An 18,024-nucleotide genomic window follows, 5' to 3' on the forward strand; every position below is an offset into this window, starting at 1 on the left:
TAAAGAAGTTCTTCAGTGACCACCAGAGATCAAGAACTTTGGTTTTGCATATCCCCTCCCAGCTACACCTTTTGTTGGTTCTAAGTACAGCTGAGGATTCAGAAGGCAAAGTATCCCATTTGAGCTTCACTTTAAATATTTCACACTGCTGGGAAGGCTGGGAAATACTGACAAGACATCTAAGAAAGAGGCACAATTTACTTTCGCCTTTACTTCTTTTAAAAGGCAGTCAAAATTTGGCGTTGTGCCTTGAATTATTTGTGCTTTCCAGTATCTTGCGGTCTTCCTTCGCTGTCACAGATCTCCCTTCTGGAAGGGAAAATCCAGCCTTTTAAAGAAATAGTTTCCTAGAAGGTTACAGACTCACCACGTCCATGATCTGCATGAGGCTGAGAGTGAAATAGACTGTGAGCGGCTGGGAATCATTCGCAACTGGGCGCTCCAGAGGGTTGTAATTCTTCAGCAGCTCCTTATAAAGCTTCCTTTGGAACTCTCCTTGCAGGGACTCTTTGGGCACAGGAATAAACAGATAAATAATTAGGATTCTCCATCGGAAAGTAAAGCTAAGACATACATAATAGCTGACAGCAGGAAAAGAGAGTATCTATCATTTCACCTGCTGCATTCCCAGAAAATTGCCACTGTAATTCATATAGTTCATTAGCTACTACAGCAAAATCTTACCACAAATGTACCTCTCGTTCTTTTCATCCCAGCCTGTACGGGGCAATTCCCTCTTTGATCATTCCTTGGCTGGCCAGGAGTGATAAATTCTAACTGCCAATAATGCTATATCAACATAGGCACCCTCCGGACCAGCAGCAAGAAGTGATGAAGGAGAAATGCACTACCTGCATGTCAGCACCCGTCCTGGCACGGCCTGAACCAGAAAGGCAGAGCACAGACACGGCGGAGGGCATCCGCAAGACAATGGGAAGAAAAATGGCCACAGGTTCGGCGGAATCCCGCTCTCAGGCCGAGAACTCTTTGGGGCAAGCGCTGCCCGCTCTGCTCGCTGTTCATGCGGTACGAACACTGACATTAATACAGGGGATAACATTTAGGGGTTTCTGTCCTTTGTGCACCCCAAATCCAGGGAGGGTCTCTGTTCTGCCGATTTTCCGTGGGGGGAGAGGGAGCGGGTCCACACGGGGACAGAGGCCGCCTGGCCGTGAGGGGACCGTGGCGAACGGGTCCCCCGGACGGGCTTTCCTCTTCCCTCGTACCTTCGCGTCCTGAGCTCCCCCCGCGAAAAGCAGCCCCCGTTTCAGCGCCCTTCGGGGCTCTCTGCCCTGAAGCCGCTACAACCCAAGCGCCTGGACGGAGTTTGCTGCCCCATCCCCTCCGCTCCGCCCGCTTCCCCCCGTCCCCTCGCCTCAGCCCCCCGCGCTGGCGAGCCCCCGGCGCGGCCCGGGACGGCGGAGAGTGCCGGCCGCCCCCCGCCGCCCTCCCGCCCGCCGCGCCCGGCAGCCCGCGGCCCCACTCACCGCGCAGGAGCGCCGCCGCCGCCAGCAGCCGCACCGCCAGCCCCCGCAGGCCCATTCCGGGAGACCCGGCGCGGCGAGGGCGGGCGACGGCGGCCCCGGGGGACCTCGGGCAGCTCGGCCGCTTCCTGCGCCCGCACCGCAGCTCGCCCTACGGCGCGGCCGGCTCGGGCGGAGCGCTGGCAGCCCGCCCCCGCTCCCGCCTCCCCGCCTGACGGATCCCGCTGCCTCTCCCGCTCCCTGCGCGTCCGCGGGCCCGAGGGGAGGGAGCGGAGCCGCCGTTATAGAGGCGGGAGCGGGGGCAGCCCCCCCTCCCCCGCCGGCAGCCGCAGCCCGCTCCGCAGGGCCGGCCCCCGCGCCTCCCGCAGCAGCGGGGCGTGCGGGCTCCCCCGGGCGAAGGCTGCTGCGGGCGCTGGGTTCAGTGCGTGGCAAACGCGTGACGGAGGAAGATGATGCCCGAGCTGCTGCCTGGTGTAGGTGTAGTGCAGCTGGAGAGCAGGCCTAGAGCGGTCAGTGCAATTTGTTGATCGGCTCCCGTTTGCAACTTTAAGCACATTTTTGAGGCCGTTCGTGGCTCCAGTATTTCTTTCAGTCCAAACCTCCACCTTTCAAATCTGGTTGCTGCCTTAAATGAATGTCTTAGGCAGCTGCATTTAAGGGAGAATGGTATTAAAGAGTGTCCTCGTTTGAAGAACTTGTTTTTCAAATAACCCAGCAAACAGCGGTTTATTGATCTACATTCATGCTCAGCTTTAAGAATCTGGGTAGTCTGTTCTGGCCGAAGCACTGACCCGATCTATGTAGCCACTGCTTAAATTTCTTAAAATGTTGAGCACAGGACCAGAGGAAACTGAGTGCAAATGGAGTAGCCCAGCACATTGGTGCGTCACATACAGGAGGACCAAAACATTCCCCTTTTCAAATAAGCCCACACACCAAACAACTTTGCCAAGGGGTAGTGGAACCAGCAAGTGGCAGTGATAACTCTCCAAAAGCCGAGGCGTAGCTGATGTAGGGCATACACTCTCAAAGTTCTCAGGTATTGTTTTTTTTAATAGTCCATCTGGGTTGACTTTAGACCAGCCTTCCAGTGCCTAAAGGGGGCTACAGGAAAGATGGGGAGAGACCCTTCAGCAGGGCCTGGTGTGACAGGACGAGGGGTAATGGCTTTAAACTGGAAGAGGGTAAGTTTAAATTAGATACCAGGAAGAAATTCTTCACTGTGGTTCCCCAGAGAAGCTGTGGATGCCCCATCCCTGGCAGTGTTCAAGGCCAGGTTGGCCGGGGCTCTGAGCAACCTGGTCTGGTGGAAGGTGTCCCTGCCCAGGGCAGGGAGGGTGGAACTGGATGATCTTTTAGGTCACTTCCAACCCGAACCATTCTTTGATTCTGTTGTTTCTCCTTTTTGTTTTGTGATGGTGTTTTTTTTTTTTTTCTGTGAGATCTGGGCCTTTTTTGACCAGCTAGCAGACATGAATGAGTTGCTAGGGGAGCTCTGTGTTATTCACAGAGAAACCAAGTGTTGTTATCCAGTTGTACTTCTACCCTTCTGTGGCAGGGCTCTTACTACTGGGATTTTTGCCTTGTCTCATCTGGGTAAAGAAACTAATTTTCTTTCTTTCTGCTCCTGTTATCCACTGCTCTTCTGGCACAAGTGCCCCAGATCTTTCTGGGTGTACAATTGTTCAGGCAAGAAATCTGGAGAGGAAATCTGCAGTTCATGGCTGACCTCTACTGTTGGCTCATTTTTCCAGCTCTGCACCTTGCTTTGTTGCCAGCTGCATCAGCCGGGGTGGTGAAGAAAAGCTGCGAAAGCACTGTGGAAGCGTGCACAGCCCAGGGTCCTCTGGGCTCTGTTAGGGGACTCAAAAGGTAAACCCTTCAGGGGATGGTGCTGAAACCCCAGATTCCAGTAGTAGAAGCACCCAAAGAATAATTTGTAACTATTTCTTTGATAAATCTTGACTTATTTTTTGTTTGTGGTGGTCCCATTTGTTTTTGATGTTAGGAAGTTAAATTTTGTAGACACTTGGGAAATTCTCCTCTTTAGATAGTCTTCAATAGCAATCGGCAGCCAAACTGCTTGGTTGAACTCTGCTCAGTCAGGGGCACGCCTTGGAAAGGGTTTACCCTTCCAGTCAGATTCTGGTGTGGCTGCACACCAGTGGCAGGAAGGGGTTGCGTTTGCTTTCAGTAGACATCCTGGCTAATAAAAGTTAATTTCACAGATATTTATATGGGTTGATTGGCTAGATAGTAGCAAAGAAAGATGAACAAACACTATGCTGAAGACCTCTAAAAGCCTTCATTTATGGCACAAGTTATGGTTGTAAAAGTCTGTTTTTTACAACTTAAGAGCAAGCTGTACAGCCTGTGGCCAGCCAAGGCTCTTTTCTTTGCCTCCAGTGTCCACTAGAGATAAGACCCACTCTTCTCTGAGCTTTCATTCTTTCCGTTGTATGCTATCCAGCCAGGTGATCTGGAGGGAGCTGTTTCCCCTCCCCAGCTGACAACTTTTTGAACACAATGCTGAATTTTACAATTACAGGCTGTAGAAACTATTGCAGGTCTCCCAGCCCACCTCCCACAGTTGGGTGTTTGCCGGAATATAAACAAACCCTTAATATCCATTTGTTTCTCGTATACATTGGGCATAACTAGGCACGGCCAGTGGTGTGTCGGTCTGTTTGTGACTACCCAATGTATTCATGGAGATGACAGTATGCACGGATCATATATCTTCACATGATCATCATAAGAAAATGTTGGCGGTAGTCGTGTGTATCTCATCCCAGCCTGCTGTCTGTTGTTCCTTTGTCTGGTAAGCAAAGAAGTAAATACAGCCTTGTGCAAAAGGCAGGAGTCCTCGCTCAAGTACTGTTTCAGATCTGTTTTGAGAGTCTGAGTGAGGCTCAGAGCTATTAGAGAAACAGCTACAGGATTCTGAATTAACATCTCCATAGAGAAGACGCTAATCGTAATTGTAAGATGACATTTATACCCAAAGAGCACCTGCCTAGTTTCATTTATAAAGCTAATCTCATACATTGGTCCCTTAAAAGAACCAAGGGCTGAAGAACATTCAGAATGACTCATTTAGTCATTACAAGATGCTGCAGTGGTCCAGGGGTTCTAATATCCCGGAGTATGTGGAATATCCTCTTCTTATCCTTGCCCAGATTTACAGGAGAGCAAAAGCACGCACCTTGCGAATGTGGTGAGACAGCCCCGAGATTAGGCTGGCAGCGAAGGAGTGACCACCTTATACTACAGGCAACTGAAGTGACTGCCGTGCGTTCTGACTTTGATCGAATTACTGTGCAACTGCAGTGACTCAGGACTTCCGTATCAGAAAAACAATCTGCTTTTCCTTCTTTTTAGAGAAGAAGGTGGAATAGGCTAGGATTTTAAATGGTAACTTACAGCACATGTTAGATGAGACATGCCCACATTTATTTGAATGTTATTTGAATTAAATTACCTCTTTAATTGTTACCTACTTTTTTTTTGTTTTAACTTTTAAGTAGCATTAGTAATTGCATCTCCCGTTATTAGTTATTCTCTGTTGTTATTTTGCACAGCAAGTAGTCTCAGTCATGGACAATGTATATGGGATAACCTTGATTTGTTTCTGCAAAACATTCTGAAACAATACATTGCTTCTTCCTTGGCAAGAACTAGCAGGTAGTTTTGATGCTGAGTTTTCTATTGAAGGACAAATTAGTGATGTGAAATCTGGTTAATTTTGTAACTGAAGTTTATATTCTATACATCCAGTCTTGAAGAGAGGTTCACCAAGGTAATTTCTTCCCAAATTCTTAGCTCCTATGTGATTTCCAGAAAATGATCCATTCCCCAAATGGTCTGTTGTTGGGAAGGATAAAGAAGAGCACAAACTGTTCTGTTCTTTAAAAATAGCAAAGCTGCTGCCCTCCCACTTTGTAAAAAGTAACTACAGAGAGAGCGTTTCGGAATGGTGCTCAGATGTGAAGAATAAGGATTTGTAAAATTTGCCTAACTAACGAATAGGGCCCGTGGTCGTTTCTATAGCACCAACATCTTTCAAAATTCATTCTTGTCTATTATTACTGTTAGCATACACGCACATTTGAGTGTGAGCATAGTTATTAAACAGCAGTGGTGAGACCACCATGGTGGTGTGCATGAAGTATGTAAAATGAAATAACTGCAGAGATTGCTCAGCGTATCTACCCCACCGGTGCTTTTCTCTGTCAAAAAGTATCACAGGTTTTCATTGACGTCACACTTAGCACATTTCCACTTTGATTTCTGCGTGAGGAGTTGCTTGTTCCTCGCATTTCAGCCTCTCTGGGGTCCTTCGGAGCCATTTTATGATTCAAGGGCTCGCCATTCGTTTCTCGCTGCCACAGCATTCACAGCAGCACAGAGTCGCTTTGCCATCATTTTTCATGAGTGTGAACAACAGAAAGTTGGCAAAACAGCTTTTATTCACCCTGGTTAATTTTAAATAACTACATAATTTAGGGTTCAGAAGAAGCTAATTAAAGTTGACAAGAAATCTGCATTTTAGGCCTGCAGCTTTAACAGATCCTCATCTATAAACATCTGAAGATCAACCTTATTTATCTTGTCCTAAAGCAACACACTAGACATTTTTCTTTGCTGAAAAAATTACCATCTGCTGCAATTTAAATAACAAACATGCGTTCCACCAAAATGGACATTTGATCTGTAAAGACCGTGCTAATAAGGCCTTTGACCATAAAGCTGAGCTCTAATCCTTTCAAAGACAGAAATGTTTGAAATGGGACTTTTTTCCTGGCTATGGTAAATAATGTTGTATCAAAACTGAGAGCAAATTCATTTAATCTTTGGAGTGACCGTCGAGGCAGGGGATATGAAACAAATCAGTCTTACAAAGGCAAATTTCTACAGATAGGGTTTCTAAAAAGAAAAGGAGTCGGGGTGCACTCTTCTGCTAGAGAATGCTGAATTTTGTCCTTTAATTGTTATGTTTCAGTTCATCAAATACATATATTTTTAATATGGCTAAGGAGAAAAATAATTTTTTATTTTTTGCAGGTCTCTTGGAATGCATGGATTGCAAGTTTACAATTGTGTTTGTCACATTGCATAAACCCAGCATTCCCTAATATTCCTTCCCACCTTCTCCTGCAGAGTCTCAATATCACTCCCAAAGTAAATCAGTCCAGTCCATGTATGATTTATTTTAACTGAACACTGGTGAGGGGGTGAAGTTGGTATTTTTCAAGCACATGCAACAACAAACATCATGCATCATCTTCTGTTTTAAATGACATCTTGTCCTTTCTCTGTAATTGCATCCTTTACACTAGCACAGCACGCTGATCCCAGCGACAGGCTGCAGAGGGGCGAATGCCATGGCGAGTCGCTGGAGACAGGAGAGGAATTCCTCGCTCCCGGCTCCATAGAATGGCAGCCGGTCATGGCTCAGTGAGAAGTGCTGCGTGTCTCCAAATGGCCGGTGACAGCTCCTTCAAGGAGAGTGTTGCAAATGGTAGCAGTCAGAGCACGGAAGCAAAAATGAATCATTTTTGTTGTCAGAATACAGCATATTTGGAGGCCATGGATCCCTCAGAGATAGGGCGATTTTCAAAATGAGATTCCTCACTGGACTGAAAGGAACACTCGAAGCAGCTACCAGATCGTTTCACCAGTGAAGAGCTGTGGATCTCCCGAGGGAGGAACTGGAACTACTTTAAATACATGGAAAATTCAGTATAAATAATTGCCGTAGTTTAGCCCCACTTGGGACCAGACTATGCAGTGTCTCTCTCACTCCCCCCACCCTCCAAGGGAACGGGGAGAGATAATATAAGGAAAAAAAGGCTCCAGGTTTGAGATAAGAATAGGTTTGAGATCCTTAAAGTTACCATTACGGGCAAAACAGACTCAACTTGGGGGAAAACTATTCATTTATTATTAAAACCAAAGCAGGATAATGAGACAGAGAACAAGATAAACTCCCCCCACCCCTCCCTCTTCCCAGGCTTAACATTATCTCTACCTCCTTCCGCCTCCCGAGTGGCACAAGGGGGAGGAGGGAGTGGGGGTTATGGTCAGTTCATGACACGTTATTTCACGCCGCTCCTTCCTCATCAGGGGAAGAACTCACATTCCTCCCCTGCTTCATCATGGGCTCCTCCCCGGGCTGCAGGGGGATCCCTGCTCCTCCGTGGGCCTCCATGTCGGCCAGGAGCCACATTACTGCTCCCCCTCCTTCTGCACTGCCCTTGGCGTCTGCAGCCGTTCCTCTCACAGAAATCCTTCACAACGGGCTGGCAGACGCCTCTCAGGGTCTCTTCACATCTCATCTCCTCCCCACTTCTCTCAGCCGGGCCGAGTTGGGCCCAGTCGCCGCCCGGCGGGAGGCCAGAGGGTGAGGCCTGGAAGGCCCACAAGGCTCACGCTTCACCTTCTCTGACTCCCTCAGCTCCTTCACGTCTTCACTTCTTTTTTTTTCTGTTTTCCCCTTCTTAAATACCTTATCACAGAGGCGTTATCACGGAACATTCTGCTACCAATCAGCTCAGCCTTGGCGAGCAGCAGGTCCGCCCTAGGCCCGGCCGAGTCTGCTGAACAAAGCGGGGCAACTTCTAGCAGTTTCCTACAGAGGCTGCCACTGTAGACCCCCCTCAGTAAATAACAGCAGAACAATAATTCAAACCACTGGAGGTGGTCTATTTTATCTGGTTCCCTTAGTCAGGGGAATACAGACTCAGGAACTGCGTGTCGGCGGTGCTGAAGACGACGGATTGTGGTTTTGCCGTTTTTGGGAAGGCAACCCAGGCTTCCCCACGTGGGCAGCACAGCACAGGGCAGACCGTGCTCGGAGTTCCCAAACATAGCAAAGGTAGGCGCCTGCTGGCTCCTGGGCTGGCTGAAACGGCCAGGAGTGCGGGATTAGCGGTCCCCCTTCCAGCTGGACTTGTGGTGGGCTGGTCACCAGAGTGGGATGGCTGGCGCATGGCTACGAACGGGTGTCTTGTAATCAGGTATTTAAGCAAGGCACTGAAAATATAGCCCTCAGTCATATGCGATTCGTCTTCTCAGTGCTGGAGAGCTTGACAGAGTAATGGCCCTGGCGCAAACACCTGAAGTAACCATTTTATGAGCAAGCTGTGCGGTAGCAATAAAAACAGGCACATGCACAGAGGAAAGACTTTTCCAGTAATAGATTTACCTTTGATTTTAGTGATCGTTAGTACTCAGAATAAAACTTCCCTGTTTTCCAGGAACATCAAAAGGGTTTTGTTAGTCATAAGTGAATGCAAATTGCTTTCAGTGTGTTTTTCTTGAACTAGATTTAAAAGACCACAGTTAGTTCGTACAGATATTATGGACAATTTTTTCTAAGACTTCCTTTTCATATGACAGAAGATGAAAAAAAGGAGAATGGGACCATAAAGTAGAGAGGGGAAGGAACTGTCTGTGTTTTTCAGTGATTTTAATTAGGTTGGAGAATATTTCTAGCTTGGACAAGCTTTCAGATACATAGAATGTCTACCTAACTGCAAGTGTTCCTGCTTTTGCTGATTTTCATAAGTGAATCTGGATTTTTAAACGACGCTACTGCTCCTAGTAAATCCTCTGGGATGCCTCCATAAAAATGCCGTGGGTCTCTTTAATGGCTGTAATTCAAGGCAATCTTTATCACGGTCAAAATTGTTATTCTGGATTCCCGCTTAATTATGAAGATAATGCAATGTGGCAGGTCAGAGGCAACAGTGACATTGCTAACGTCAGGCTGCAAGGATAGCTTGTGAGCAGCTGAGATGGCTTGAATATTTTAAGTAATGATTTAATATATCAGTTTGCTGATGCATTGACTGCGGTACTGATTTTTGTAACTCAGGCATTTCAATGTGTTCACGTGATGATGATGATAAGAAGATGGAATATGTCGATAATCGTACTGTTTTGAAAAGCAGTGTAGTGGTTTAGAGCCTGTGTCACTTAAAGAGATTCTGGTCACCTGGGAGCTCAAGTCTTATGGGAGCCCAGTGAGTTTATATGCCTAAGAGCAGGTTTTCTAAGCAGGCAGCTGCTTTTTCTTCTTAGGGATAAAATAAATAATAAATCACCAGAATGTTTTTGAAAATTTTACCCTATCATTTCGTTTAATTTTAATATCTAACATTTAAATATTGCATAGTAAACTCATTTAAACTGTTGATTTTGAGAGTTGTGAATGTCAAAGCCCAGAAACCAACAATTTGAATGTGTTGCAACAACACCGTTTGCCAAATCTCTGTTGCAGAAGGGAGATCAGCTGAGTGTGGCTTATGTAAGCCGAGCACAGGTGCTAACTCCCCGCTGAGGGCTTGAGGGCGTTTTCTGACAGAGGACTGGTAACCAACTTGTCAGCGTGATCCTGGGAGCTGACTGAGCAGCCGCTTGGCAGGGACACGGGTTTCCTCACTGCTGACCTGGTTTGAAGTTGAGTCACTCCAGTAAATCATTCTGTTTCTCCAACGGGCCCTGAGCTGCTCTCGGTGTTCTGCTGCTTTTGTATCCGCATCCAGCAGTTTGATTCATGCATTACATAGAATCATAGAATCACAGAACGGTTTGGGTTGGAAGGGACCTTCAAAGGTCATCCAGTCCAACCCCCCTGCCAGGAGCAGGGACATCCCTGACTAGGTCAGGTTGCTCAGAGCCTCATCCAGCCTGGCCTTGAACGTTTCCAGAGATGGGGCCTCCACCACCTTTCTGGGCAACCTGGGACAGTGTTCTATAACTCGCATCGTAAAAAATTTTTTCCTAATTTCTAATCTAAATCTACCACCTCCTATTTTAAAACCACTACTCCTTGTCCTGTCACAACAGGCCCTACTGAACAGCCTCTCCCCATCTTTCTTGTAGGCCCCCTTGAGGTACTGGAAGACCGCTATCAGGTCTCCCCGGAGCCTCCTCTTCTCCAGGCTGAACAGGAGCCTGTCCTCATAAGAGAGGTGCTCCAGCCCTTTTATCATCTTCGTGGCCCTCCTCTGGACCTTCTCCAACTGGTCCATGTCCTTCTTGTGGTGGGGGCTCCAGAACTGGACACAGTACTCCAGGTGGGGTCTCACCAGGGCAGAGTAGAGGGGGAGAATCATGGCCAGATCCAGCTCCAAATTCTGGTTTCATTGTATCATTTTTCTAGTTTTTAGGAGGAAGTGGCAGAATTCCTTTTGGGGAGGAGGAAATAGAGTTGTTCTGTGAATGTGGAAGGTGATAAACAGGAGGATTCCCAATGAGGGAGGACTGACTGGCTTTTAGGAATTGGAAGTGGAAGGATTAACTGAATTTTGGATGAAATTTTAATATGACTTTTACTTTGGTAAGAAAGTGAGTAATTGTAGAACTGCTGGTTTGGGGGTGTTTTTTCTTTTTAATGAAGTTTGGGGATTCATACAGCACCTTATGGTTGGTGCTAGCACACATTCAGGTTAATTGTTTAAGAAATGTATTTCTGTAATTCAGAATCCGTGAGAATTATTGAGATATTTTCAATGCATCCAATTTCGTCAACAGGGACTGCATAGACCATGAAGAAAACAAGAATATCATTGCTGAACAGATGAGGCTGAGATACAAACCAAGCTGGAAGATGATAGCCAGGTAATTTTTGATTTTTCTCTTTGAAGACCTTGCTAGAGCCATGTGATTCTAGAGAGTCTTCCCCTAGGAAAAATCTGTTAAATTTGAACAAAATTGCGTTAAAATGAAGTATGGTAAAATATTCAGCAGAGCTCTGCTTCTGAATCTCCACTTTCTTAGGCCTGCAAGGCTTAGCTGCGTCTTTCCAATGTTACCTTGAGCTATGTCATTTAACTGGCAGTCCATTGCTTTAATGACCAGGAGCTAACGAAAGGAACTCGGATTTATACAAAGCTGTGGTACCAACCTGCACTGTCCCCAGTTTCGTTCAGGTGCCTAGGAGGTACACGCGGAAAACTTGGAGTGGGCTCTGCAAAGAGAACACCACCCAAGGCAAAGTGGTGAAGAAATACTGGGAATAGATGCTGGGCTTCAATGTGTTTGTCTCTCTCCATGTGTGCTAGAGGGATCTGTGTCCTATCTGTCCAGAAGATAATTCAAAATTTATTAGGAAAAATGAGTGTGATTGTTTAAATTGATGCTGATGTTACTGGTGGAATTGGGTCTTAATTACCAGACATGTTTATGTGTATGACATAAACGATCACTAGTTAAAGTAAATGACGCCATTGCTAAGGCAGTAATACCTTTTGTGTTATATCAGACTGCAGATTATCCTATGTAGAATCATTTTCCTGGCATTTCTGAGGGGCTTCTGTAAGGTTTAGGCATCTGGGACAGAAGCATTTCCCTTCCTGAATGCTTTTTTTTTGTAAGACAGACCAAAGAACTTGTTCTTTCGATAGGTAAAAAAAAAACAATTACTGACTTTAAAAACAATTATTTCCCCTGGGAGCCAGAAGACTTCCTTGTCATAAGTGTTTGTTCTTTTTTTTTTTTTTTAACATAGTGCTATTATAAAAATTACTGAAATGAATCACTGAATTCTGAGCTTTCAACTTCTTTGCAAATAGCAGCAATGAAACTTGCCTAAAGTGTCAACGAGTGGCAATTTAAATATTAACTATCAGTTGATACTTCACAACGCTTCCCACGTACTCATTTATAAAACACTCAAGCTGCAAGCTGTGTATAAATAGCATTTACTTACTGCCACGGTATAATTGAAAGTTTGATGTTTGAGGAAGGTTAACGCTGGTAAGTGGGAACCGGTAACAACTGTTACCTACTTGTGTCATCGCTTTCCTCTGTAATCTTGAGGGATGACTTAAATGAATGGTGCGGTTTCCTCTGACTTGAATTGTTAGAGCTCCTATCTAAAAAGGATATTGTAAAATTAATCATTATTTTATTATACAACAAAATGGTATTGGTGTGCTCGGACATAACTAAAGTGCAGCAAGCACATCTCTTTACAAAGGGTCCTTCAGCTTCTGGGAATTTGAAACCATCGGGTTCAGTAGTGGGAGAACTGAAGATGACAGGTAACCAGACTCCATTAGTACGTTAATTTAATTGCCGTGAGTGAAGGGGAAGAGCCAGCACAGAAAGAAAGGCCATGACTTGTCTGGAGCACTGTCTTGCAGTGATTTTATTTTCTATCGATACCAAACTAGCAGCTCAAATTGGTCATAGTTTGCAAGAACTAGACCATTGCATTACTTGTGGTTTTGTACACTCTCTTTTTCTCTCTTGCGCTAACTCCATCAATGTCTCTCTATGTCCTTTTTAAAAAATTTTTTTTGGTGCCTGGCCCAAAGACAGTGATCTGGCTGATAGCAGGTTGTCGCAAGAAGCCGTAGCATGAGTACAAGCTGTTCTGGGACTATGAGTTGTTGGCTAATGGTACAATTGAAACCACAGTCACAGAAAGGTGTCTGACGCGTCCCACGTGAGCCAAGCACTCCTAGTACATCTTACACGCATGGGAAAACCAGGTTCATCCTGCATGCAGCTGCAGTTTGTTTAAATGCAAAATATAAGATGTATTTTAGATGGGACATATAAATAAGTGTAGACATTTCGCTATTAACCACTACATGCTTCTGTGAGCAAGAGTATAAATAACAATTGAGCTTGTTTATCATTTGCAGTTAATCATGCCGCATGGCCTTGGGCTGAGGAGACGGTGAGAGCCAGACTCTCTGCTGCTCTCCCACCAGGCCTTTCCTTGTTCTCTCACCGGTCATGAAGCGAAAGGCTCCCAAATGAGCATAGCTGTGCATTTGATTTCTTTCTCCTCCTTAAACTTCTGAATGATGGTTAAAATACCTCCGTAGTGGAAATCTTGCTGTTCTGTTTTTAAGACCGTAATATTCCATTGCCCTTGCCAGATGTGAGCACAGATGATTACCTTGCTGTGGTACAGATTACTCCATGCCTGGCTCCGCTCTCTGAATCTTGCCTTGAATCCTCACTTGGTTCCCTGTCAGCTTGACGAGGACTCTTTTCAGGAAGAAGAGCTTCACAGTCATTACTAAATGTATGAGGTTCTTTGATCTCCGCTTGGGCTTAGATCTTGTGTGTCAGACAACTTCTTATTTCTGGAGTTTCTCCTAGTTTATTATGCGTTATTGGGAACCAAACTGTAGTAGGGCAGGCAGAGGGGGGCTGCTTCCCCTGATGCGGTGTTTGCCATGTGGGGTTCCTGCCCCTCTGCGTGCGCAGGCGTCAGGCCGTTCCAGCCTGCCCCGCAGCCCACACCTCACTGCGTCTCTGGTTTTGCCTTGGGTAATGGATTTGTCTTAACAACTGCCGGGTGTAAGGCGTGATCTTTTGACTTCTTGAATTGACTTTTTGGCGTAATTTGTATGTCTTCCCTAAGTGCTTCCTACCTGCTGAAATCCTCTCTAGAGCTCTCAGTTCTTGCAGACGTGCAGCCTGGCTGCCTTCACCTGACAAGAGTAGTGACATCAGGTGGCAGTAGGGCCTCAGGGACAGAATAATAATTCCTTCCTCACTTTTTCCTCATTATTTTTTGAATTTGACATTGTGCAGGACTTACTACAGCCAAGGCAACTAATGAATATAAATAATCAGTTTACCACTAGGTAGTTTACTGAAGTACAGGGCACAAAGCTACAGATAGTGGGCCCAAACCAGCCCCAGATTAATCAGGAGACTCAGCATCCCACCACCATGCTCTCTCTCGTGGTGTCAGTGTTATCTGGATTTTCCTAGTTTCCCCTTGCTCTCGATAATGGAGATACGTTACAATAATTAAGCTGTGATAATATTGCACAATTCATTTTTTGTCTCATTAGTCCATGATAATTGGAAACCCAGAATGTTAAGTAATGGTTGAGATTTTGCTGTCAAGGTGGGAAGATACCAGGAGATGAGAGCAGCAATCCCTTTTGTTTTGCAGCACAGAGCATTATACATGCAAAGAGGTAAGCAAGCGATTTACTATATGCTGTGAGCTGCCAGATTCACTTTAGGGAGATGAATCTCACAAAGGGAAGCATATGTGGAATTGGGTCACAGCGCTTCACGGATTCCGACTTGTGTGAGATACAAAGTGATCAATCCCCGTAAGAATAGGTTTGTTATTTACAGTAGTAAACAGGTTAGCATTTATCTCTTCAAAGATTGGCAGTAGCATAAAATACATTTTAACTTCTGTTGTTTTCAGTAATTTGCGTTTTAAAAGCTCTACTATGAGTTGTTATACCTTCCTAGAATTTCATGGTTTCATTTTGGTACATTTCAAGTCTCTTATATACAGTTCTCAAAGCTAGTGATGAAGAAAAGAGCATGGCACAACATAGAAATGCGGCGTTAGATATGCAGATGTATATATATTCTAATATGCAATTACTGAACCCTTTAAGTTATTCTTAGTGGAGATAGCAAGATCACAAAGGCCACCTAGCAATGTGGGTGCCTGCCTCACGGTCCTGATATCATCAGGAAATGGGAGCGCAAGAATGAGGCAGCAAAGTCGGTAAGATTTGTCTTCATCTACAGTCTGCTTCAGCTTCAGTTGCACATAATGGAAGCCTGTTTACTGCAACAGCGTTTGAAAGTGACCCTCAGCAGAAACTGAAGTCAGGTTTAATGCGAGTAGCTGTTTGGAGTATGTGCAGCCGTGCACGATGGTGTTATTTCAGTCCTGTCACTCTAAGGAGGCAGATCTCCTTTCTCCCCTCTCACCAGCAATTCCTGCTCATCCTCTCACACAGTTCAGGCTTTTTGTGTTACGACAATTTCTACTTCGGTTTTCCTAAACTAGATCCTGCGTTGGTGAACATCACTGATGCTCTGCTGAGCTCAAAACATTTTTTCACTCATCTATGACAGCAAAAGTTATGGCTCTCCCACATATTTTGCAATGTTTGAGGCTATTCCGCTGTGTTATTTGTTGAGATAATCCTTGCCCAGACTGAGAGCGGCTGCTTGTTCTAGGCCTGGAGTTTCATCTGGTGGTAGCCGCTCAGGTTGTCCTGTGGCCTTTCAGCCAAAGTCAGCTTTGGAGGGGCAGCGGTGCTGGGAGAGGAACCTCTTCTGCACAGCTGCAGCAGCTCCCGGGCCAGTCCTTGGGAAACGTGCTTTGCTCCTTGAGCTTTGCTTGACTTATGATCTTACGATTTAGGAGAACTGCCCCTGATTTTTGTCCAGGTTTGGGAGTTCAGTTTGTTTATGCGTTGTGTTGACCAAAGTTCTGCTGACAGAAAAGGCGGCAGGGAGCTTTGGTCACCGCTCAGCATCCCTCACATTGTCTGAAGGACCACTAGTATCACCCTCAGAGAATTTTGTGTAACTAAACACCTGCCTTTATTGAGGTTTTACAGCGTGGTGTCTTTAGGGTGTTCTTTTTTCTCTTTCTCTTTTGTTAAAGTACAGAATACTGTTAGTACTTCCAGCCCCATCTCGGTGGTCCAGCAGCGTTTATGGAGCACACCGGTAGCGCAGAGCATCCTCCCTTCCTTTCCAAGAGTAACACTGACACCCTGTGGCCAGTTCAATGGAGGACGTGCACTGAATGGCCGTTATTCTTGTTTTCTGTCCAATTCGGCTCCGAATTTCTTACAGCGTGGGGAGTATCCCAGGAGCAATCCCTCCTCTACACATGGGAGGGCTTCATCAATTTGGCATGTGTTTCTCACTAGGCGCTTCCGTTACTGGAATGCGTGTCTAATGAGCACTTTGGCTCTAAGGCACAGAGAACGCTCTCTGCCCCTGATGGGTAAATGCTTGAGAAGGTAGAGCAGGAAACGTAGAAACTGAGAAAAGAAGAAAAGATTACATTTCCGTTTAAATTGATGTTACAGGAGTAGACTGCTGTTTCGTTATCTTTCATACAATTTTTCTCTAACATGGAAACTGTCCCCTGAACTATCTCGGTATGTAATGACAAAACATCCACAATGTAAGACTCTGCTATGGAAACAACTAGGTGTTGAAGTTGGGATCATCCTTTCAGCTTCTTTTCTTGAATTATTATCTTGGTTTGCTTTTTGAGTCTAAAGAACACAATTGCTCTGTAACGCTGATAGAACTCTCTTTCCAGTGAAGTCCTTCACTGCCCAGTACCACAGTTCTGCTGTGTTATCCCATGCTAATGCCCCAATTAAAAAATTTGTAATGAGTTTATCCTCTATGGCATTCAGGCAGCATAGCTGACTGAATACTATGAGCTGTGCGCTGCAAGTGGTTTAAGCCTCATACACGCTAAATAGCTGAGAAAAGAAAGATTTTTAAACTTTATGAGAGGAAGTGATCTGCTTTTGGCTGGTTTTGGTTTTTGCTGGTGGTGGTTTTGGGGGGGGGGTGGTTTAGGGATGTAGGAAGAAGAAAAAAGTTTTAGAAATATCGGGCAAAGATCCCTGTGAAATTTCATCTGAATCTTCGGTAAAACACAGATTGCTTAAAAAATTAATGGGCATGCAGGGAAGAATGCAATAAATTAGGTTTTGTGTCCTCTGTGCTTGAAATTTGAGCCCATTAACGTCTTATGCTATCAAGAGTCCGTTTAGGTTAGGTGTTTGGGTGGGGCCTTGGAGCAGACTGCATTAGTCAATGGTTTAGTCTGGAAAGATTTTTGTAAGCAGGCGAGACAAGTGTCTGACAAATATTTTAGCTGGAGTTGGCCCTGTCTTGAAGCGGAGAGATGGAGCAGATGGCTCCTCAGAGCTCCTGCCAGCCCTTCCTTCAGTGAGTTTAGGGTTACGTCCGGGTGCTTTTGTGTGGGAAATGGGCTTCTGTGCATATTCAGTATTACGCTTTCCCAAATACACTAAGTCTCGTTCTGTAACAGGGAAGTAACTGAAGGGAAAGCAAACCAAAAGAATTTATTTTTCCAATTGTTTGAGCAGAGTAAAATGCAGCGGGCAAGTAGGGAGCATGAATTGTGACAGAGCAATTAATGTGCCCATCCTTGAGGGTTCTGTGCTTTGCATCAAATATATTTTTGTTTGTCACTTTCAGCTCCCTCTGAAACCTTCAAGCCTGTTCTGTGCTTCATCAGCAGGTTGCCACTCCTCCTTGCCTTTGCCACGCCACCACGTTCCATCGCTCCACTCTTCTGACTGACTTTTTCTGTTACTTCTCCAGATTTTGTCAGTCTTTTTTCATACTACTTTTTTCCATTCTAGCTTTTCCTCAGTTTTTCTGCAGAACCCTCTTGCTCTGGAGTATGGGACTTCCTTCCACAACTGAGTAGCTGGAGTGCTCTGGGAAAGGATGGGCGGCGGGCAGGCTTCACCTGTGTGTCCCTCTGTGCACGTAAGCCCAGCTCACCGTTTGTCTGTCTGTGCGGCGTACGAGTCCCCGTACCCACGCCTCCCTCCATACAGCGCTTTGTACCGTTTGAAGGCGCTGCTTGACAGCAGCTCGCATTTCGATATTGTTTTAGTTGGGCTTTTAGTGACTTGCTTGAGCTGAGCTTTAGGAAAAAATATTTTCAAAATAGCAAAAGTAAAATTGGATAGGGTTTTATACATCTTGTTTTATACCTGGATGAATCACTCAA

General features: G+C 45.5%; 1 protein-coding gene across 1 annotated transcript in view; it reads right to left on the bottom strand.

Annotated features, from left to right (window-relative positions):
* The window catches only part of CHRFAM7A (CHRNA7 (exons 5-10) and FAM7A (exons A-E) fusion), a 40,473-nt gene extending 38,867 nt beyond the window's left edge, over window positions 1–1,606 (bottom strand). The window contains exons 1-2 of the mRNA XM_086757136.1: window positions 1,488–1,606; window positions 368–507 (exon numbers count right to left, since the gene is read on the bottom strand). Coding sequence (XP_086613262.1) covers window positions 368–507; window positions 1,488–1,542 — 195 coding nt within the window. The 5' untranslated portion in view covers window positions 1,543–1,606. The remainder of the gene's footprint in view (window positions 1–367; window positions 508–1,487) is intronic.
* Window positions 1,607–18,024: the final 16,418 nt, after the last annotated feature.

The sequence above is a fragment of the Chlamydotis macqueenii genome, chromosome 12 (assembly GCF_036417535.1).
Source record: "Chlamydotis macqueenii isolate bChlMac1 chromosome 12, bChlMac1.mat, whole genome shotgun sequence".
NCBI lineage: Eukaryota > Metazoa > Chordata > Aves > Otidiformes > Otididae > Chlamydotis > Chlamydotis macqueenii.